Genomic DNA, 23842 nt, shown 5'->3' with positions numbered 1-23842 from the left:
CAAAGACTTAATTATATAAATGTATCTTTTCGAATGGTGGTGAAACTTTATTACTGTCCCTCGTATCTTGATTATAGTGCACAAAATTTCATGATGACCAATGATATCAACTGTAAAGGTGAATTCTTTTCCCAAAATGTGGAAACTGATATTCATTAATTGAGAAGGACAAAGGCTGAAGAAATGATAGCTGAAGCTTTTACAACAGAAGTGTATTAGCTACTAAGTTGATATAAATGGTGACATACATAACTGGATGTAATTTGATCCCATAAGAATCAAAATATCAAAACAAATAGTTTTAAATATTTTACTGTAAGCACACGACATCTTAATAATTCAAAAATCAGCAGACAGGTTACTGCGTGAATATTATTTCAGTAACTTAATACCAGGAATATGACGTAAAACTTCTAAATCTAAAACAAAGCTAATGGCATGTTGTGGCAATGAGGCAGCCCCCAAAGTAAACTTGTTCTAGAAGACTTGCTCGTAGAGCGTATTTGGGTTGTCTAATTGGACGTGTTTGTAATAAAGATCTTGAAACAAAACTGTCCAGATGCGAACGTAATACGTGGTATAGTAACTGTAACACGCTCTAGAACCCTACCCGGCAAGAGACGAGAATACAATTTTGTAAGTAAGGCGTAAAAATGAAATATTAAGTCGTATACAGCGCACCGAAATGAAATTTCTAAGAACAAGAGACTATCCTTAGAACAGGACGAATAAAAACTGAAATAATACGGCAAGAAGTAGAGGCGAAGATAGTCCAGGAGAAAATAAACGAAAGCGGCATCTAATATAAGCATATGCAAATGATGGACAATAAAAGGCTTTTCAAATATTGGATGATGAATACGGATTTGTGAAGAGAGAACAGGCTTGAAAGCTTAATCTCAGGATGAGGAGGAGGAGGTGGAGGAGAAGAAGAAGAATATATCTTTGGAAATTTGCTGTTCACCCACATCCATGCTTACTTCACATTGCTATTCACCCACACCCATGCTTACTTCACAATCCACTTGACGAGGGGCTACGAAGAGTACAAGGAGTAGCACTATCGTTTCCCTCTTTCCTGCTGCGCGGGGTAGCCGCGCGGTGTAGGGCGTCTTGTTATACGGTTCGCGCGGCTCCTCCCGTCGAAGGTTCGAATCCTCCCTCGGGCATGGGTGTGTGTATCGTTCTTAGCGTTAAGTTAGTTTAACTTAGGCTAATTAGTGTGCAAGCCAAGGAACCGATGGTTCAAAATGGTTCAGATGGCTCTGAGCACTATGCGACTTAACTTCTGAGGTTATCAGTCGCCTAGAACTTAGAACTAATTAAACCTAACTAACCTAAGGACATCACACACATCCATGCCCGACACAGGATTCGAACCTGCAACCGTAGCGGTCGCTCGGTTCCAGACTGTAGCTCCTAGAACCGCACGGCCACTCCGGCCGGCGGGGACCGATGACCTTAGCAGTTTGTTCCTGTAGGAACTTACCACAAAATTCTAATTTACCCTCTTTCTTGTTCCCTTTTGCGAATGGTGCACGGGATTGTCGTTAAGGCTTCGTGTGAGTTTGGAAACGTCTGATTTTTCTGTCATGGTGGTTTCCCGAAGTGAATGCAGGAACAAGTAGTATGTTGCTTGACTCTAATTGTAACGTGCGGAATCGGAATTTTCACAGTAGACCCCTCCTTGATGCACCAGGTATCTCTTGTAAGAGTCTACAACTGAAATTGTATGAGCGATACCGTTGCACTTTCTGTTTACATTTGTGATTTTAGATATTGATTTCATTGTACTTTGTCGTGTAAAGTATTGCGTAGTATAGAGTATTCGATCACATGAACAATTTAATTCGCACCGCAGTCTTATTTTCGTTTCTCTCAAAATAACCGAAGTAAGTAAACCTAATTTGTGTTCCTCTGGTGGTTGTGGAATAGAGCGGTCGCAAATTGAGGCGCGCTCGCGTCTTTGTACCATATATACAAATAAAATTGAAGAGTATTACAAAACATTAGTGTGAACTACTTCATTTCATTAAATCATTTTACGCGTTATCAAGGAAGCGATAAAGAAGAGAATATTATGCGGGCAAAGTAGTCACAAGATTTCTTCCGCTTGTCTCAGCAGCAGTAGCAGAACAAGATGTAAGATAGCTACAACCTTCTGTAGATAAATTGGATTTTTGTTTTTTAGGATTCTTTCGGTGAGTCTTAGTCTGACGTCTACCTTTCGTGTAATTAAGTTTGCAGGGTCGTTCAACTTTAAATCACTTCGGACGCACACTCCTAGATATTTAACAGTTGTGACTGTTTTCAGTAATTGTACGTGTTACATGTGCTTATGTTGAGAATGAACGACCATTTCCTGGACCTAGTGTCGATTTTGTGTTTATACTTATGTTTATGCAGTTGCAGTATGACCAGGTCATTTCTGTATATGTACCTGACAAGCATACGTTTCGCGCTTAACCAACTACCACAATACGTGGTAGTGCTCTCAGAAATATTTTTTTGTACTGTTGCAATCATATTATTATTCGTAGTTTTTGCAATGTATGCTGAAGCAGTTCGACAGAACTTAAAGGCAATATTAGAAGCACAGGAAAATAGTATTACTGGTTGCTGCAGGTCTCTAGGAAGGTGCATTATTAGCATAAAACGCGTTCAGAAACTCAGGAACAAATTGATGCCTGTGACATAGGACTATACGAGGTGTGATCAAGAAGTGTCGCGAATTTCTTAAGTTCGCAGGCTTTATTCATCCGATTTTCAAAAAATTTTTTATCCTGTTGGTACAATGGCCGTGATGTATGTTTGCATTTTCAACTGTTTTGAACATTTACTTTATTGTTGACAGTCGAAAAGGTTGTACGTGATTTCGAGTGCTCGGCGAATTTTTACTTTCGAGAAAGATTTTTCATATCAGCGTACACTCCGCTGCAAAGTGAAAATCTCATTCTGGAAACATCCCCCAGGCTGTGGCTAAGCCATGTCTCCGCAATATCCTTTCTTTCAGGAGTGCTAGTTCTGCAAGGTTCGCAGGAAAGCTTCTGCAAAGTTTGGAAGGTTTGAGACGAGGTACTGGCAGAAGTAAAGCTGTGAGGACGGGGCGTGAGTCGTACATGGGTAGCTCAGTTGGTAGAGCACTTGCCCGCGAAAGGCAAAGGTCCCGAGTTCGAGTCTCAGCCTGGCACACAGTTTTCATTTGCCACGAAGTTTCATATCAGCGCACACTCCGCTGCAGGGTGAAAATCTTATTCTGTAAGCGCATAATCTCTTCAATTATGTTTCTCCCAAATTCATAGCATATCTCATTTCACTAACTATCGATAGCCCTGGAGAATTACATTATTTCATCGAAAAAGTATGTAGTTAGCGGAATAACATGTTAGATAAGGAAGTTCTGCATGATAAACATATGGCAAAATAGTCTCCTCTTTGCGTGCTATCATTTGCCAAAATCTCTTGTAGATATCTGAAATCGTTTATGAAATATGAGGAGTCTTGCGGATATTTCATCTGGTTTTATCGCTGGCGCCGTGCGAACGCAAATGAAATCTATATCAGACCAGTTTTCTCGAGATTGGTGACAGATTGAGACCTCCTCGTAAGTCTGAAGAACAATTCAGTATGTTAGCTAAATTTCACATGAAGCAATACTTTTTCGAATTTCTTGCAGTGTCCTTTAGTTTTAAATAGACATCACAAGAACTATGCCCATTAACGGAATGATGGTCGCATAATCTTGAACCTGGCATATAAAGCTTTAATTAACCCAGAAATGATCCTTTGTTACCGAATAGTTTCCATAAAATCGTTTGAGGAAGACTGCACGACGTGAGCCTCGATTCTGTCGTCGCCGACCGGCTGAAGGGTGGCAAACACTGGCGGCCTCCCCTTCTGAACAAACGAATGAACTCGCCCAGCGCTTTGGACGAAAATTGGTCACTTCGCATCAGCCACCTTATCCTGCGCAGACTCTACCACAAATGCAAAGAGCAGCACCTCAAATGTGTTCTTGTGGTGGAAAGCCGCGTCCATGTCGACCGCGTCGCACAAAACCGAGAAAAGAGGTCGTCGGAGCTCGGCGCGTCCGGTTTGGACGTCAAAGCGCGCCGCTCTGTACAACAATGAACAAGTTCCGCGCAGTGATGATACATGAAAGAAAACGAGGCCCACGAGAAAGACAGGCCGCGGCGCTTACGTCACAGCACGTGATACTGCAGGCCGCATGAGTAGTAGCAGCGGTCTCCAGCGAGGAGAGAGGAACTATTTCAGACGAAGTTAACAGTTGTTAACTGCGTGTTTAAATGCATGCGAGCTGTCGATAGCACATGACAAAGTTAAAGCCTTCAGTGGGTAATTTGTCATTGACATTGATTTCTCCTGGGCCCTGCACGGCACAGAGCGTTTGCGAAGTATAGCGGCCAAGGCGACTAGTGTGACTTGACAAGTTCTTTGTGCGTGTGTGTGGGGGGGGGAAGGGGGTCGTATTTCTCGTGGGACCTGAAAAGTAATGGTTCAACCGCGCGTGGCTCTGGGCAACGTTTCTCGTTTCCCATTTTTATTGACGCGCGCCACCTACGAACACTTCCATTCTGCGTGGTTCGACCCTGGTCTGCGCTGCGCGTTTGTGCGCGGCGAGTCCGATGTGGTCGCGACTTATGAGACAAGCGTCCGACCGGTACCCTATTTTGCTTCCGCCCAGCGAATCACGGTCCCACAATTGTTTGTCATTCACCCTAAACTATAAGAAACGCTATATACAAACCCGATACTGTTTCTGGTGGCTCGCTGGTACTTGCCAAGATCTCCAAAGAATGCTCAGTGTAATTCCGAACTATTATGAACATTCACTTCATAAAATGATATTTGGCAAGGGTTTCAGTTACCGTAACACAAGCTAATGTGGATCTAGAAAACACAGAACCTCGCGGATCATGTCTGTGTAATCGCGATAGGGCCCTTACCTGTCTTACAACTTCCATGGATATTTAAAATATAATCGTGTCTATGTGATCATAAAAGGGTCAGTTATCTGTCTTACCCCTGTGATACAGAGGTTGTCGCGTGTACAAGCTATAGCTGTCAGACTCTAAAAGGCTACAATTATTGGCCGTATTGGCTATTACAGTCAGGATATTAAAACATGGAACTTGTGATCAGGGCGGAGGCTTATTGGCCTAATACAGGTCTCTTGTTATCTCCGATATCGTAACTATATCTGTGAAACACACTCAGTAGATATATCGAATGCCGTGCTCGTGCAGATTGTATATAATGGTAGACTATATTAGGTAGATAAAGGTAAAATATATGAAGAGATAAAACTGATGTTAACTGCCTCGAACAGCACAGTGAGCAAGATGAACGTAATGCAGCAAAATCTATGTCTGCTGTATAACGAGGTTGTCAACTGTAAGATTGAACCAATATATATTGTCAAATTTAGTCAGTTTTGCTTGCAGAAAAACGAAGAAAAGATTAATCTGAAATTATTTGGTTACAATATTGCTGAATCTCCGTACATACATCGCATCTCTGTGCATAAAATACGTTGTCCGAGCGTTTCGTCATGTGAGCGTGTATCACTATTTATTTTATGCCAATCAATAATTTACATTTTTCTCTCTTCTGAGGAACGGTGATGCTTTCAGTGATGCCATTAACATATTGCTTGCGCTCTGTTATGAACACTCAAAGCTGAGGGTTGTGATTCAGTAACATGAACATATTCTCTAAATCTTGTTTTGAAGTTCTCCTGGTTTGCACAACATAAAAGTTATCACATTCTGTACATGATGTTTTATGTACTCTGAACTAGTTGTATGCCTGACTCTTATCGATGTTGTGTATAATGCGTCATCCTACTGCGTTCTCTGTTCTGAAGACAATTTGCAGCCCAGTTTTCCGAGACACACAACGTATCTTATCGGAAATGTAAACCCTGTATGGTAAAACTATAAACTAATTTTTTTGTTCGCTCCTATCTAATGTGATCTGATCTCTGTTCTTGATCTGTTCCCTCAGTTTCTTGGCGCCTAACCTAATTACTAATATTGAGTCAAAGCCATTGTTGGATACTAGCATTTTCAATGCGTGTAATTCAGTATTAATATTCGCTTCACTTAAAAGATATTTGATTATCCTGTCACTCGATGGCAGGAAATTCGCTTCTTTATGGGACCGTGGAGGGCAAGAACTGTTGTGAAATAATGTAATCAGATGTAGCGGATGTCTGGGATACATTGGACCTGTAGGCACCCCTTCCGTTTTCTGATCCAAGGAAATAATAGTCCTGTTGTTCTCATGCTCCGTGCTGAAACTGATATCCTTGTGTGATGTACTGAACCGTTGGTAACATCTGTTAGCTTCATCAAGAATGTCATCAAACAGGATTAATGCGTCATCTATTAAACGATTAAGGATATGACTGTTTTAGACATGCCATCGCAAAGTCCAAAAAAAATTGTTTTCAGCATGACCTAAAAATATATTTACGGGTGTTCCTGGCAGAAAATTCCACATACACTATGTGATCAAAATTATCCGGACACGTGTCTGAAATGACTTGCAAGTTCGTGGAGCCCTCCATCGGTAATACTGGAATTCAATATGGTGTTGGCCAACCCTTAGCCTTGATGACAGCTTCCATCCTCGCAGGCATACGTTCAGTGTGGTGCTGGAAGGTTTCTTGGGGAATGGCAGCCCACTCTTCATGGAGTGCTGCACTGAGGAGAGGTATCGTTGTCGGTCGGTGAGGCCTGGCACGAAGTCGGCGTTCCAAAACCATCCCAAAGGTGGTGTTCTATAGGATTCAGGTCAGGACTCTCTCCAGGCCAGTCCATTAAAGGGATGTTATCTTTGTGTAACCACTCCGCCACAGACCGTGCATTATAAACAGGTGCTCTACCGTGGTGAAAGATGCAATCGCCATCCCCGAAATGCTCTTCAACAGTGGGAAACAAGACGGTGTTTAAAACATTAATGTAGGCCTGTGCTGTGATAGTGCCACGCAAAACAACAAGGGGTGTAAGCTTCCTCCATGAAACACACCGTAACACCACCGCCGCCGAATTTTACTGTTGGCACTACACACACTGGCAGATGACGTTCTCCGAGCATTCGCCATACCCACACTCCGCCATCGGATCACCACATCGTGTACCGTGATTCGTCACTCCACACAACGTTTTTCCACTGCTCAATCGTCCCATGTTTGCGCTCCTTACTCCAAGCGAGGCGTCGTTTGGCATTTACCGGCGTGATATGTGGCTTATGAGCAGCTGCTCGACCATGAAATCCAAGTTTTCTCACCTCCCGCCTGGCTGTCAAAGTACTTGCAGTAGATCCTGTGTGATGGTCTGGATAGATGTCTGCCTATTACACATTACGACCCCCCTCAACTGTCTGCGGTCTCTTGTCACTCATCAAAAGCGTACAAGCCTGTACGCCTTTGTGCTGTACGTGTCACTTCACGTTTCCCCTTCGCTATCACATAGGAAACAATGGACCTAGGGATGTTTAGGAGTGTGGAAATCTCGTGTACAGACGTATGACACAAAGACACCCAATCACCTGACCACGTACGAAGTCCATATGGAGTACGTGGCAGTAGGTGGCAGCACAATGCACCTAATATGAAAACCGTATGTTTTGGGGGCTGTCAGGATACTTTTGATCACATATTGTATGTAGGCCTTCTTTTTGTTTATTTACGTAGCCGTTGAAAAAAAGACTGGTTTGCAAGAGTCGACTTAGTGTGTTGATGAAAATGTGTTAATACTGTTAGAAACTACAAATGAGTAGCGAATTCTCAAGCATTTTTCTTTTCTTCCAGGCCAAAGCATTGGGGAGAGTGCTATTTGATCAAGTCTGTAAACAGCTACATCTTTTAGAAGCTGACTACTTTGGTCTCGAGTATCAGGATGCAAATACCACAAAGGTAAGTAAACAAGCACAACACACCATTCCATTTTTCGTGCTGTCGTTTATTGTGATATTAATTGCGGATTTGTAAACTATACGAAAGTGATAATTTGCGTGTGAAAGAACAGATATGCAATGTTCGATCAGATTTGACAACTGATTTACTTGATTTTTCTTTATGTAGTAGTGTTACAGACACGTTGTACTGTTTACGTCATAGTCTTTACCTAACTGTCCGTATATTACAATTCAAATTTAATAACAGAGCCAAACTATTTCATATTCAGGGTGAGAAATTTTGAATCAAACGTGTCCTCATTTATTCACCCGTACATCTTGCACAGTGACATGATGGTTAAGTAACAGGTTTATCATTCGCAATTAATGAGATTCAGTTCCTTGTCTGATGATTTCATTTAAGGATTTCCCGCGATCATTTAATATGAATGCTGGACTGTTTCATTAGGGAGCTCATTGGTTATTCCTGTCTCCCTTGTTGTTTAACTGACTGTGTGAACAGGGTAATAAATACAATGTATCCATCTCCTCTGCTTTAGTTTGCTCGGATGTCTTTGTGCAATCCTCTTTTTAACAGGAATGTAAAAGTGTTTTAAGCTTACGTCCAATTTTTAAAATTCTTAATGAAAATTTAGTTGATTATACAGTGTTTTCCTAAATTATTTTAACAATCATTATGGATGATTCCTCGGGTCTAAAGAAGTAAGAATCTTCGTGTGAGCGAGTCACATTACAGTATATTGTGTCTGTCGCAAGCAGCAATATGTATGGCTGAAGAAGCCGTTTTACATTTCCCAGGTCCTGTCAATCAGCTACGAAGGTATTATGTACACACTGTTCTGGGTTACTGATGTCATTAAGGTATGGAGAATCTGACTTTTTCTGTACAGTGAATATATATGTACGTGTTCGATAGTGTGTCAACCATATTGTTCTTTCAATCTGTCTTTGTTCATCATCTCATGTGCCCAGAGGAGGGAAGTAAATCTTTGGAAGCTTAAAACGTAACTATTATGCAAGTGTTTTTATATTTTTGGTTTGTCAGCCTGGAACGTTAGAATACGAAAGCAAATATTGAGTTCTACTTTTGTATGGAAACAGTTTTGGAAACTGGAAATTTCTAATGCAAGATATGCTGGACGAATTAAATTTGTCGGATCTCACTGCAGAACAAGTGAAGTGACGCGGAAAAGAAATTTACTGAGAAAGACGAGCAACACAAAAATCTCACGAGATGTGATAAAAATAGTCATTCAACAGTAGAACGAATTGCGGGCAGCTGCCTGGAATACATGAAAGACTGCAGCAGCGCGTTTCGAATGTGGAAAATATTGTGCAACACCATTTTGAAAGAAAAAGCATTGCTGATCAGCTACTTCCAAGTATACAGTTATTGCAATTGATGGTCACTCAAGCACAAACTGAGTGGGCGTTTCTTAGAAATTGACAGGGTGGTACGTGGTCTTCGGTTGAAAGGTGCGACAGCTGAAGAAATTGATGCGGTGTTTCATCTTTTGTTTACAATAACACAATTATATGATAACATTGTAACTGCAATCGAGACATTATCTACGTAAAATCAGAAGTTAAGCTTTGTAAAAAATAGGCTTACGGATCACTACAAGAAATATGCAAACTTTAAGAAGAAAAATGAAGTAGGCTCTGGGACAGAACACTGTATTTAACACATACAGAAACAATTCCAGTCGTGGGAAAACTCAGTGAAAAACCAAACCCCAATGGGACAAGCACAATTCAAGTGGAGAAAAACATTTTGGTTTTAAATGTCGCAACTGTGGTGTATTTGAGCACAAAAGAAACAAAAACAAGAAAGGCTCTTGTAAATTCAGTAAATTGTGACTCGCAAGAAATTTCTCTGAGTTCGGGTGCGCGTTGAATGAAGAACTTCGGGAATGCTATTTTGTCGTAGTCGTTGTTTACGTATTATAATTGCGTGTTATGACAGTACCCCGTTTCAAGGCAACAACATGCTGTGCTTGGTACAATATGTTATAATTAAATGTCATTTAATAACACACGGCAGTAAAAACTTTCAGGAATTGCTAAGATGAAAGACACTGTTGTTAAAAGTTGGAAGTGTTCACCGTGGCTTAGTGGCTAGAGACGTGGAGGTAAGGAGTTGAAAGTAGTTTAGGGTACTGCTATATTCAGTTTTTTCAAATAAATCTTTGCATTTGTAAAATATTGTAGGAATTTCTTATTAATGTAATAGAAATATGTTCTGCAATAGTCGATGTAATTTACATGTAAGAGCGCTCAGGAGTGAGCTGCTTTGGTTTTGTGGCTTGGGTCCGATTAAAAAATGGAAGATCAAAATGCTGCAGGTGAAACGAGCAGAAAAGACTATTATACTCTTGCTTGTTTTAAATTCGAGAGCCCGCTCAAAAGTAGTGCCACCGAATTTTTTATTCGGTTCTCAACGTAGGTTTGGTATAACTTATCATAAACATGGCACTGCCGGAAGAGCAGTGTGCTGACCACATGCCCCTCCATATCCGGATCCAGTGACGCCTGTGGGCTGTGGATGTCACGGCAGCAGCACAGTCTGTTAGACTGTGGCAGCAGCTCAGAAGTGTTGGACTTTTATGGCCTGTTTGGGCGGAATTTCATCGTTTTTTAAAATTACGTGTCATGCATATTATTAGGTTGAATTTCACGCTTCGCTGTCACAAGCTACGACCTACAACCCACAGGGCTCCGAATTATAGCATATAACATGGTGTGTAACGTAACAGCGTGCTATAGTCGAGTTTCTAGTGGCATAAAATGTGCCTCCAATTGAAATCCATGGAAGTATCGCAGCTATGTAAGTTGACTTTATTGAGATCAGTAATTGCGATGTTGGGTTGTTTGTGATGAAAGCAGAGTTCACCATTTCAACTCCGCAAAGTAGACAGCATCAATGGAGCTCCGCCACAAAGGATCACTGACACCAAAAAAGTTCAAGATCGTGCTATCAGCAGACAAATATATACCCACAGTATTCTGGGATATTCAAGATGTGGTGCATGTGGAATTCATGCCTAAAGGCACCACCATAAACTTCGCATGGTACTGCGAGACACTCAGGAAACTGAAAGCTGAATTCGAAGAGTTTGTCCATGCATGGAGTACCCTCTCCTTCATTGTGACATTGCCAGACCTTACACGAGTGGTACAAATTCTCCAACAACAACGCCTTGGGTTTACTGTCATCGATCATCTCCATATGGTCCAGACTTGCCCCCATCCGATTTTGATATTTCCAAAACTCAAAGAAGATCTTCAAGGACTTAACTTTGCTAGTGATGAAGCAGTTCATGTAGAGGTGAGGTTACAGCTCCGTCAAAAAAGTCAATTATTCTACAGTGACGGTACCAGTATCAACAAGCTGGTCTCTCATAGTGAGAAGTGTTTTTGCTGCCAGCTTGACTGTGTTGAGAAATAAATATGTAGATATGAAGAATAAAGCTGCAGAATGTTAACAACATTTGTTGTATTCAAAAAGCTTTAAGTGTTCACCCACAAAAAATTTGGAGGGGTTACTTTTCAGCATGCCCTTGTATTCAGCTGGTTTCTTTAGAATATTCTGCAATTTCAGATGGTCCTCTCAGACAGCTTACTTCCATAAAACTCAATGCAACCAAAACACACTCTAGCAGTGACAGTTCAGCTTGACAAATACACATAATTTTTCAATAAACTTGGAGTGAAACTAGTTTCTCCCATTGCTGGAAAGTTCGATTCCAGAATAAAGACATACTGCATGGTTGGATATTATGTTAATGAATATCAGCTATGGTGTCTAGAAGAGAGACGAACCATTCTTGGAATAGGCATCAAATTTGGTGAAAATCACTGATTTTAATAATGAAAATAGGATTTGTTGCAAATAAAACATAAACGAATGTGCTGTCATTGATGAAGAACACATCAGTGATTAGAAAAATGGCTCTGTAGCAAGCTATAATGAAGGAATGAAATCTGCAGTAGTATAAGAGAAAGGAAACATCCCATGTGGTTGAAAGACTATGCTGTGTTAGTGCTGAATACACATTGAGGATGCTCTGGAGACTAGGTGACATAGACAGCAAATTGGATAAAGGAGAATGGTTTCATGCTGTAGAAGAAGAGATGTGAGTAATAAATGAAGGAAAAAAAGACCTGGAGAGTATGTGAACTGCTTAAAAACAAGAAGGATATTGGTACTAAGTGGGTTTTTAAAATGAAATGTGATGATATATGCAACATTAGTAGTTGTAAAGCTAGATTAGTTGCTCATGGTTGTCCCCAAAGAAAAAGTTTTGATCATAATGAAAGATATGATCCCGTAGCAAGGCCGACAACTCTGAGAACATTATGTGCTGCTATGAATAATGAAAAATTGATTGTAGACCAAATGGATGTAAAAGGTGCATTTCTTTAAGGAAATTTAGATGAGGAAATTTATTTAAAGGTATCAGTAGGATTTAAAGTAGAACCAGGTACTGTAGGTAAGTTAAACAAACAATTTATGATTTAAAGCAAGCCTCAAGATCATGGAGTTAAATGTTTGATAGATTTGTTAAAGATCTAGACTTTGTTGCAAACAGTGTGGTTGGGTATCTGTGTATTTGTAAGAACATAAAAACAAAGGTTTATATTTGAGTAAACAACTAGCTGTCAAACTTGAATTTATACAACTCTCAGATAGTAAAAAACATATTATAATATGTGTGCAACAGCAAATTATTGAACAACTTTCAAACATTGCTGAAAATAATATTACAAGCAACAGATGCAGACAGCAATAATGGTTTTCTCAAAATTGACGTATGTCCATCTACAGCATCACGACGTGTACTAATGAAAACAGTAAAGCCGAAATAAGCTTATATACTAAAATAAAATATCAAGCAGCATACTGTTTTCCAATTTTGTGTGTAATTTTAATTTGAGCTATACAACACAACACTGCAGACAGCATTCAGATAGAACACAAATGGATTGTGTGTGCAGAGCATATAAATTTATCTTTTTGTGTTCTGTTTTTGTTTTATGCTGAAAAGTGATTTGTAAGTGAGTAGAGAGAACATCTACACTCTGCAAACCATCATGTGGTGCATGGCAAGGATATGTCCCTCCTACCGGTTACTAGGATTTTTTTTCCGTTCCATTTACAAATGTAGCAAGGGAAGAATGATTGTTTCAGTGCCTCTGTACCTGCTGTAATTATTCTGGTCTTGTAGAGTCATCATTTAAAGGCAGTACTTGGAAAATTTATTAGTGCACTTTCTTGGGAAAGTATAGATCTATCTTCAAGAGTATACCATTTCAGTTTCTTCTGTGTCTATGTGTCACTATCCCATGGGTCAAACAAGATTTTGACAATTCATGCTGTCTTTTCTGTATACATTCAATATCCTTTGTTAGTCCTATTTGGTGTGGGTCCCACACATTGGGTCAATATTCTAGAACCGGTCACATGAGTGATTTGTAAGTAATCTCCTTTGTAGGCTGATTGCACTTCCCTGACATTCTACCAATAAACCAAACTCGGCCACCTGCTTTACCCACAACTGAATTTACATGATCATTCCATTTCGTATTCCTACAGAGTGTTACACCCAGGTATTCGTATGAGTTGACCAAGTCCAGCTGTGAGTCACTGATATCATAGTCATAGGATATAACATTTTTTCATATTGTGAAGTGCACAATTTTACATTTCTGTACGTTTAAAGCAAGTTACCAGTCTTCGTACCACTTTGAAATCTTATCAAGACCTGAGTGCATATTTATGCAGCTTCTTTCAGACAGTACTTAATTGTGGATAATTGTGTCATTTGGAAAATGTCTGAAGCTGCTATTGATAATATCTGCAAGGTCATTAATATACAACATGAACAATTCGAAGCTGCTTCTACATCTGATGACGACTCTCCATCCAAGATAACATGCTGTGTCCCCCCAACCAAAAAATTCTCAATCCAACCACAGATTTCACTTGATACCTCATATGATTTAACTTTTGACAATAAGTATACAGGTGGGGTACTGCGTCAAATGATTTTTGAAAATCAAGAAATATTGCATCTACCTGACTGTCTAGATCCAAAGCTTTCAGTATGTCATGTGAGGAAAGTGTCTGTTGGGTTTCATATGATCGATGTTTTCAGAACCCATGCTTGATGGCCTAGAGGAGGCCATTCTGTTCAACATACCCCATTATGTTTGAGCTCAGAATATGTTCTAAGATTCTACAACAAATCATTGTAAAGGATATTGGGCAGTGGTTTCATCTAAGACTTCTACTACCCTTATTTTAGATGGGCATGACTTGTGCTTTCTTCTAACCGCTACACACAGTTTTTTGCAAGAGGGATCTACAGTAGACTATAGTTAGAAGATGGGCAAACTTAGCCACAAATTCTGTATAAACACCACTGATGCTAATACTTCATTCATCTTTTCAGTGATATGAGGATTAAATTGGTGCAATTCTCCCTGGTTTTACTTTTTAAAGGATCATTTGAAAATGGAGCTAAGCATTTCAGCTTTTGCTTTGCTATCCTGAATTTCAGTTCCTGTCTAATTCGCAAGTGACTGGACATCAATTTTGGTGCGTAACAGTATGTATATATGACCAGAATTTCTTAGTATTTTGTGAAAGATCATTTGATAGTTATATGCTATGGTAGACATTGAAGGTTTCAGACATTGCTCTCTTGACAGTCTAACATGTTTCATTCAGCAGCTCTCTGTCTATAGTCCTGCACTTTGTTTTACACCTGTCTACATCTGTGTCTACATTCATACTCCCCAAACCATGGCAGAGGGTACATCCTATTGTACCATTTATTAGGGTTGAATGCCCCTGAGTATGCTGTAATTATTCTAATCTTGTACTCAAGATCCCTATGTGAGTGATACGTAGGGGGTTCCTAGAGTCATCATTTAAAGACACATCTTGAAACTTTGTTAGTAGACTTTCTTGGGATAGCTCACATCTATCTTCAAGAGTCTGCCAGGTTAGTTTTTTCAGCATCACTGTAACACTCTCCCAAGGATCAAACAATCCTTTTATGCAGTAGCCTCTGTTTCTTTAGAAGTTCCTTCACAGTGACTTTGTACCATGGAGGGTCCCTTCAATCATGAACTGTTTTACTATGAACATATCTATCCCGTGTGATCAACTATTCTTTGATAAACTTGAGCCGTAGTTCCTCTACATGCTCCTGCCATGTGCTGAAAGTTTCAAGTTCTTCATTGAGGTATGACACTACTGATCTTATATTTAGTTTACTGAAGGTATATATATATATATATATATATATATATATATATATATATATATATATATATAATAGAGGGAAACATTCCACGTGGGAAAAATTTATCAAAAAACAAAGATGATGTGACTTACCGAACGAAAGCGCTGGCAGGTCGAAAGACACACAAACATACACACAAAATTCAAGCTTTCGCAACAAACTGTTGCCTCATCAGGAAAGAGGGATGGAGAGGGAAAGACGAAAGGATGTGGGTTTTAAGGGAGAGGGTAAGGAGTCATTCCAATCCCGGGAGCGGAAAGACTTACCTTAGGGGGAAAAAAAGGACGGGTATACACTCGCAGACATGTCTGCTTGTGTCTGTATATGTGTGTATATGTGTGTGTGTGTGTGTGTGTGTGTGTGTGTGTGTGTGTGTGTGTGTGCGCGCGCGCGCGCGAGTGTATACCCGTCCTTTTTTCCCCCTAAAGTAAGTCTTTCCGCTCCCGGGATTGGAATGACTCCTTACCCTCTCCCTTAAAACCCACATCCTTTCGTCTTTCCCTCTCCTTCCCTCTTTCCTGATGAGGCAACAATTTGTTGCGAAAGCTTGAATTTTGTGTGTATGTTTGTTTGTGTGTCTTTCGACCTGCCAGTGCTTTCGTTCGGTAAGTCACATCATCTTTGTTTTTTGATATATATATATATATATATATATATATATATATATATATATATATATATATATATATATATATATATATATATATCTAAAAGAAGTGATTTACGTATTATTACGTATTATTGAGTGTATATCGACGGGATAAAATTGTATACTGGATTACGGTAAAAAGGAGAAGGTGAATAGAAAGTGATGGCAAAAACAGGAGGAGGAAATAAGACGACAGAAAAGACTTCGAAATGCTCCCACGTGGAATGTTTCCCTCTATTATATATATATATATATATATATAAAACAAAGATGAGGTGACTTACCGAACAAAAACGCTGGCAGGTCGATAGACACACAAACAAACACAAACATACACACAAAATTCAAGCTTTCGCAACAAATTGTTGCCTCATCAGGAAAGAGGGAAGGAGAGGGGAAGACGAAAGGAAGTGGGTTTTAAAGGAGAGGGTAAGGAGTCATTCCAATCCCGGGATGGGATTATCACAACTGTGTCATGGTCACTCATACTCCTTTTGATGTGGGCATTTTCAAAGAGATGAGGTCTATTTGTTGCCATTAGATCCAGTATATTTCCATCTTGAGTGGGGTTCCAAACTATCTATTGTAGGTAGTTTCCAGAGATGGCATTTAGTAATGTTTCACAGGACATCTTATCATGTCCTCCAGCAACAAAACTGTAATTTTCTCAGTTGATTGTTGGATGATTAAATTCTCCACTCATGATTACAGTAACATTTGGGAACTTACGTACTCGTGGACTGAGGTTTTCTCAAAGTTTCGGTACCAAAGTAGATCAACAGTGAACCCACAGTCACATTGCGAAATTGACAGTTCTCTATTGGAAATAATAAATTTCTGTACCTTGTACATTGCTTTATGAGTGACAGCAGAATACAAAATGTAAGATTCAGAATTATTGACAAATTGTGAAGTTTCCACAAAGGATTGTAACTTGTTTCTGTGGAAATCTCTGCATATGTGGAATGTAATTTCATTTGTTGATGCTTTCTTGTGAATGACGATGAATGCTGTTCATAATATTCGCAAAACATGTGCCTGTACTCACTTTTTCTTCTTTCATAGCTCAGTCTAAGTAAATATTGAAGTCTGAATTTTTCTGACTTGATAAATAAATTTCTATCTAATGTGGTTTATATTTTGAGCTCAGTTATAAATGTAGTTAATTACAGTGAGCTTCCACTGTGAAGAACTTTCATTTAAAAATATGGCTATAGAATAGCACAAGTGTAAAATTAAAAGAGACCTTTGGAGAAAAGAGAGCCACTTGTATGAATATCAAGAGCTCAGATGGAAACCCAGTTCTAAGCAAAGAAGGGAAAGCAGAAAGGTGGAAGGAGTATATAGAGGGTCTATACAAGGGCGGTGTTCCTGAGGACAATATTATGGAAATGGAAGAGGATGTAGATGAAGATGAAATGGGAGATACAATATTGCGTGAAGAGTTTGACAGAGCACTGGAAGACCTGAGTCGAAATTAGACCCCGGGAGTAGACAACATTCCATTGGGACTACTGACCTGCCAGACTTGACAAACCTCTACCATCTGGTGAGCAATATGTATGAGACAGGCGAAATACCCCCAGACTTCAAGAAGAATATAATAATTCCAATCCCAAACAAAGCAGGTCTTGAGAGATGTGAAAATTACCGATTATCAGTATAATAAGTCACAGCTGCAAAATACCAATGCGAATTCTTTACAGACGAATGGAAAAACTGGTAGAAGCTGACCTGGGGGAAGATCAGTTTGGATTCCGTAGAAATGTTGGAACACATGAGGCAATACTGACCCTACGACTTATCTTAGAAAATAGATTAAGGAAAGGCAAACCTACGTTTCTAGCATTTTTAGACTTAGATAAAGCTTTTGACAATGTTGACTGGAATACTCTCTTTCAAATTCTAAAGGTGGCGTGGGTAAAATACAGGGAGGGAAAGACTATTTACAATTTGTACAGAAACCAGATGGCAGTTATAAGAGTCGAGGGGCATGAAAGGGAAGCAGCGGTTGGGAAGGGAGTGAGACAGTGTTGTAGCCTCTCCCCGATGTTATTCAATCTGTATATTGAGCAAGCAGTAAAGGAAACAAAAGAAAAATTTGGAGTAGGTATTAAAATCCATGGAGAAGAAATAAAAACTTTGAGGTTTGCTGATGACATTGTAATTCTGTCAGAGACAGCAAAGGACTTGGAAGAACAGTTGAACGGAATGGACAGTGTCTTGAAAGGAGGATATAAGATGAACATCAACAAAAGCAAAACGAGGATAATGGAATGTAGTCGAATTAAGTCGGGTGATGCTGAGGGAATTAGAATAGGAAATGAGACACTTAAAGTAGTAAAGGAGTTTTGCTATTTGGGGAGCAAAATAACTGATGACGGTAGAAGTAGAGAGGGTATAAAATGTAGACTGGCAATGGCAAGGAAAGCGTTTCTGAAGAAGAGAAATTTGTTAACATCAAGTATAGATTTAAGTGTCAAGAAGTCGTTTCTGAAAGTATTTGTATGGAGTTTAACCATGTATGGAAGTGAAACATGGATGATAAATAGTTTGGACAGTAAGAGAATAAAAGCTTTCGAAATGTGGTGCTACAGAAGAATGCTGAAGATTAGATGGGTAGATCACATAACTAATGAGAAAGTACTGAATAGGATTGGGGAGACGAGGAGCTTGTGGCACAACTTGACTAGAAGAAGGGATCAGTTGGTAGGACATGTTCTGAGGCATCAAGGGATCACCAATTTAGTATTGGAGGGCAGTGTGGAGGATAAAAATCATAGAGGGAGACCAAGAGATGAATACACTAAGCAGATTCAGAAGGATGTAGGTTGCAGTATGTACTGGAAGATGAAGAAGCTTGCACAGGATAGAGTAGCATGGAGAGGTGCATCAACCAGTCTCAGGACTGAAGACCACAACAACAACAAGTGTAAAAAATAAGTGAAGCACATGATGCTGTGGCTGAAAATATGCCTAGTATAGTTGCTATAACAAATGCCAGTAAGTGAAATTAAATTCGAGAAAGACAGAAAACTTGGAGTTGTTGGTTCCTTAAATATCATCAGGAATTAAGAAAAACAGATGGTTTTGAAAGCAGACTGGCTCAGTGATTTAAATCACTTTAGCTGAGAATAGCTTATGTGGCTATGTAAAGTTAGTATAGCAAAACCCAGCTTTTATACCCCTGTGTATAATATATCTTCAGCAGCTTTTTAATTGTTTATGTTGCTGGAGGCTATGTTCAGTTGAATGAGATCATCACAAATATTTGTTCCAGTATTGGCTTGATCTTGAGAAACCACTTTCGCGACAAGTGGGCCTCTCTCTTGTGGATCCATTGCTGCGTTTCTGCGTGAAGTTCTACACACCAGACCCCGCACAGCTGGAAGAAGAATTTACACGCTACTTGTATTGTCTCCAAATCAAACGAGATCTGGCTCAGGGACTTTTGCAGTGCAATGACAACACTGCTGCCTTGATGGCGTCGTATATAGTACAAGGTATATTTCAAGTGAATTTTTATCTGAATATCAGCACTTTGTTTGTGGCAATGTTTAAGTTTGAATGTAATACTATTGTAGAAAAGCAAATGACTGCTTTCATAATTTCCATGATAATATAAATGTGTTACTTTTGGTAATACGCAATTGTAATTCATTATTGTATCTTTCACACTTTTGGGAGCAGCATTAGTGAATTATATTCTTGTTGTAACTGGTTTCCTTTTCACCTGTGAGTGGTATTATATAACTGCTTGCTTGTGTCACTCCGCAGTATTATATTTCCTGGGAAGTATTACCTGATGATTTTATTAATTCATTAATTTAGCTTATAGCCAACTATTGTAGTTCATAGTTTATGGGCCTCTGATATTCTTTTCCATTCCAAATTTTCACTTATATGTATCATTGGGCGGTGTTAAGGTATTTGTTTTTGCTTGGCACATTATTCACAGTGGTAAGAACAATTACTGCAATCACAGTATCATTAACTAGCAGTGTACATTGTAAGCAGTAGTAGTTACTGTTACTTATTGTGCAATATCTCTTTTGAAATGCTCTCCTCAACAAATGACACACCACTCCCAATGTCATGTACACTTCCAGAAGCAGTCTTGATACACCTCTTGCTGGATCACATGAAGCGCCACCTGTGAATTTTCTTTTATCTCATATGTTGTTTCAAGTCTTTGTCCTTTCAACGGGGTTTTCAAGTTTGGAAGTAAAAAAGAAAGGTCCCCAGGGGCCATGTCTGGAGAGTATCGAGGATCCAAAAGCTCTTCACAGATTGTGAGGTAAAGGTCTTTCTAGTCTTGACTCGTGGGCCGTGAGACGAACTTGGTGTCAACACGCATTCCAAGATGTTGTGTCAAAATCCAACTGAAATGTTATATTCTTCTGCAGTCTCGTGAACAGTTTTGTTGACACTTCTGACGTGAGTGTCATTGGCAGATGTCGAAGGGCGTCCTGAAGGAGGGTCATCTTTGACTCCCGCCCGGCCATTTTTAAACCGTGTGAACCATTTGTAACACCGAGTGTGGCTTAAGCACTGATAACCATAAGCTTTCTGCATCATTTGGTGTGTCTCTGTAAAGATTTTCTAGAATTTAATGCAAAATTTAATTCAGACTTGTTGCTCCTCTAACTCTGCCATCTCAAAAATTCGCAAACTGTACGACACAACATTCTATTCAATACAGCACTGAACAATATCTAACAGACATACAATGATGAAACTTCCTGCAGTAACACATTAAACACAGCCATATGCAGCAATGCCAACTGCATTTTACTCCAACACACCTTTTGTGTGAAATTACAAATGTTCCAGAATTTTTCGAACGATAGTCATATGTACTACAATTCAGCGACAGCACAGCAGGCAGCATGATGTGCAGGTAACTGATAACTAAACATCATTGCTCTGTTATGAAAAGTGCGTGTGTCAGGAACAGAGATTCATGTTAATTCCAGAGAAACACGGTTCCTTGGGTAAGTTTTTTCAGCGGGCAATAAAGCTCCAAGCTTTCTATTTTGTGAGAAAAGAGTCAGTATTTTACATACAGACAAAAACATTTGAATAATTTAGCAGCACTACCAGTAAAACATTGATTTTCATTTGAGAAACATGATTAGTGTGGAAACTGGTAGAAAATATATAAATTTCTGTGTTACTTCACGTTATTATAAAATTATTTCCCATATTACACTGTGGTTTCCATAGTGAATTGATAGTGTTCACTGACTATTGCTTTGTGCTTCCTTTCCTGAAAGTAGTTACCATAAAATTTAGGCACATGAGTCATAGAAGTTTGCTCGTTGCATATGTGAAATGCTGCAGGAATATTAGAGAGGTAATTTTCCTAAGCACAATGGGGCAGTTGGTCCAACCATGTGTGTTGTGAGTGATAATATATAAAAGGGACATACCAGACATTCACAGATTATACATGAAAACAACAGACATTCACAGATTATACATCAAAACAAGACATCCACAGATTATACATGAAAGCAACAAAGAAGTTGCCATGTATTTTGCATTACGTTGCACTTTTTTGGTATAAAACTTTTTTCTTCCTCGCACATGTCCACATGAGCACGCAATCGTGCGCCCATGCAAGTGCGCATGCGCATGCACGCCCAAAAACACACACACACACACACACACACACACTTGCCTATCATCATCTTTTTAAATTGTTTCCATCTTGGAATTTCTGAAATGCTAGTGTTATGGTAATTGGGACTTCCTAATTGCACATTTATTTCATATGAAACAAGTTGTTAACGTACAAGATCATTGCATTTTGATAATTTGTACTTCATTTTGAAGGATGAAGGATGGCCACTTTTGGTCCATAAAATTTCTCTGTTTGTTATATCCATGTGCAGAAAATTGTAGCTTTGAGCATGTTTGGATGAAAGAATTATTTATGTTACTTACTCTTTACAGCTGAATGTGGTGACTATGTTGTTGAAGACTACCCAGATCACACATATCTTTCTACGTACAAGTTTGTGCCAAATCAGGATCCTGAGCTGGAAAGGAGAATTATGGAGAACCACAAAAAACATGCGTAAGCTATTTACTGCCATTATATATAACTTCTTTAGATTTAATTGTCATTAAATGACCATAATGAGGCAGGAATTAACACTTTTATTACCATTAGACATCCAAAACAAAATGTTCAATGACAGGTAGAAATTGTAGGCTAACTGAAGCAGCTATCAGTACTTGATATTATCTTTAGTTTACAGGGAGGAACTTAATGACAGGAAAATGCTCAGAGGTTAGTGCCATGCATTGTGCCTGCAATGCTTTGAACTCAAAAATGTAAACTAATACTTCTGAAAACTAAAATACACAGAAAGAATAACCTGAGTGAACCAAAGGTCGAAGCATGTGTGGAACAGTGTACCATCACTAAATGATAATGACTGAGGAGAGATGACGTGTGGGTGAATCCAATACCTTTCTTCCTATTGTAAATGGGAAGGTCAGTGTTACATCAAGCTCAGGTTGTGAAGAACCATCAAATGAATTGGAAATATGGTAGAAATTCCCTATATACATTATCTGTGTCAGAGAGCACAATGTCAAGATATGAGTTTGTTTGAGTGTTTCTGAATGATAGCTCTCTGGAAAATGTGTTTGTTATGCCCTAATATTTCAACACATACAGAGCATGCTGCTAAGACAATGACACCTGTGTGGAACCATTTGATACAAGAGAGTTGTACACAGTGGTGAATAGGTACTGAACCATGCAGTGTGACCTCGGTGTGGAATAACAGCTTGTCCAGTTGACCATAACAGACTGTTCACAGTTTTGGTCTTACAGTGAAGCACTGTATTGGTATGGACCTATGTCAACTGTTTGTTACTATGTACTATAAGTTAGACTAGCTGTCGAAATGACACTACTTCAGTTTTCATTGTCCAGATGGTACTAGAACCTATGAAAGCAATTAACATGCTAACAATATTGCGGGCGTGTTGAATGGCAAAATGTTATGTTTTCACATACTGGATGGTTACAATTAAAATCCAGCTGCTCATGAAGATCCAGCATGGGCTGTAATGATCGTATGGAAGCAGAACTTGGTAGAATGCTAATGCATTAATGCGGAACCTATTTACACTAGAAATAAATTAGTTCCAATTTTGGCCACTGCTGCAAATTGGGTGCTGTGCAGCATCTCGTTGACATCTCTGGTGCTCATATTGAACAAATTATGTAAGCCTTCTCCCTTGTTTGACCTCCTCTTCTGCCATATCCTATGCGTCTTTCTTGCATTCACAGTGCCAGGTTTGCTCCTGGTGGCCAAAATTGGAACTTATTTTTTCCAACGTACATCAGTTCCCCGTTAACGCATTAGAATATCTGCCACATTTCACTGTCATACGATAATTACACACTGGGCCTCTGCAAATAGCTGCACTTAATTGTAACCGCCCAGTATATCCCATTCAACCTGTCCTGCAACAATGGCTACACAAGATATAGTCACTAGTGGACAAAGACCAAGTGTGATGGTTTATGGCATCACTAGATACTAAGAAACTCTATAACAGTTTTAAAAATAATAACTCGTGAATACTTTCAGATTAAAGCATAACTATCATGACACTTAAGTAAAATTTCACAGATTCAGAATCATTTATTATAATGTGTTGCTTACGTGCAGTACTTGTCACTCCCATGGCTGTTGAACAGGAAATAGACGATCTCCTTCCTCTGTGGAGCCCATCCTGCATCCAGTGTGTGGTATCACTTCTCCTTACCACCAAGGGTGCATTGCCTTGTGTAATACAACCTAAAAATATATCCAGGATCACATATTACACTACTGATGCTGTGTATTGAGGGCAGCCCGTAAAGCAGCTGGTACCTGAGGAGGTTAGAGAGTCATAGGCACTTCTGTTC

The 23842-nt window shown here is 39.3% G+C and overlaps 1 protein-coding gene across 1 annotated transcript in view; it reads left to right on the top strand.

Annotated features, from left to right (window-relative positions):
* LOC126458053 (FERM, ARHGEF and pleckstrin domain-containing protein 1) overlaps positions 1-23842 on the top strand; it is a 761742-nt gene that overhangs the window by 474429 nt on the left and 263471 nt on the right. The window contains exons 3-5 of the mRNA XM_050094851.1: positions 7838-7942; positions 19187-19409; positions 21865-21988. Of these exons, the coding sequence (XP_049950808.1) occupies positions 7838-7942; positions 19187-19409; positions 21865-21988 (452 nt within the window). The remainder of the gene's footprint in view (positions 1-7837; positions 7943-19186; positions 19410-21864; positions 21989-23842) is intronic.

Source organism: Schistocerca serialis, chromosome 2, assembly GCF_023864345.2.
Source record: "Schistocerca serialis cubense isolate TAMUIC-IGC-003099 chromosome 2, iqSchSeri2.2, whole genome shotgun sequence".
Taxonomy (NCBI): Eukaryota; Metazoa; Arthropoda; class Insecta; order Orthoptera; family Acrididae; genus Schistocerca; species Schistocerca serialis.
Note: the sequence above shows the minus strand (reverse complement) of the source record. Positions and strands in the feature narration are given on the sequence as shown.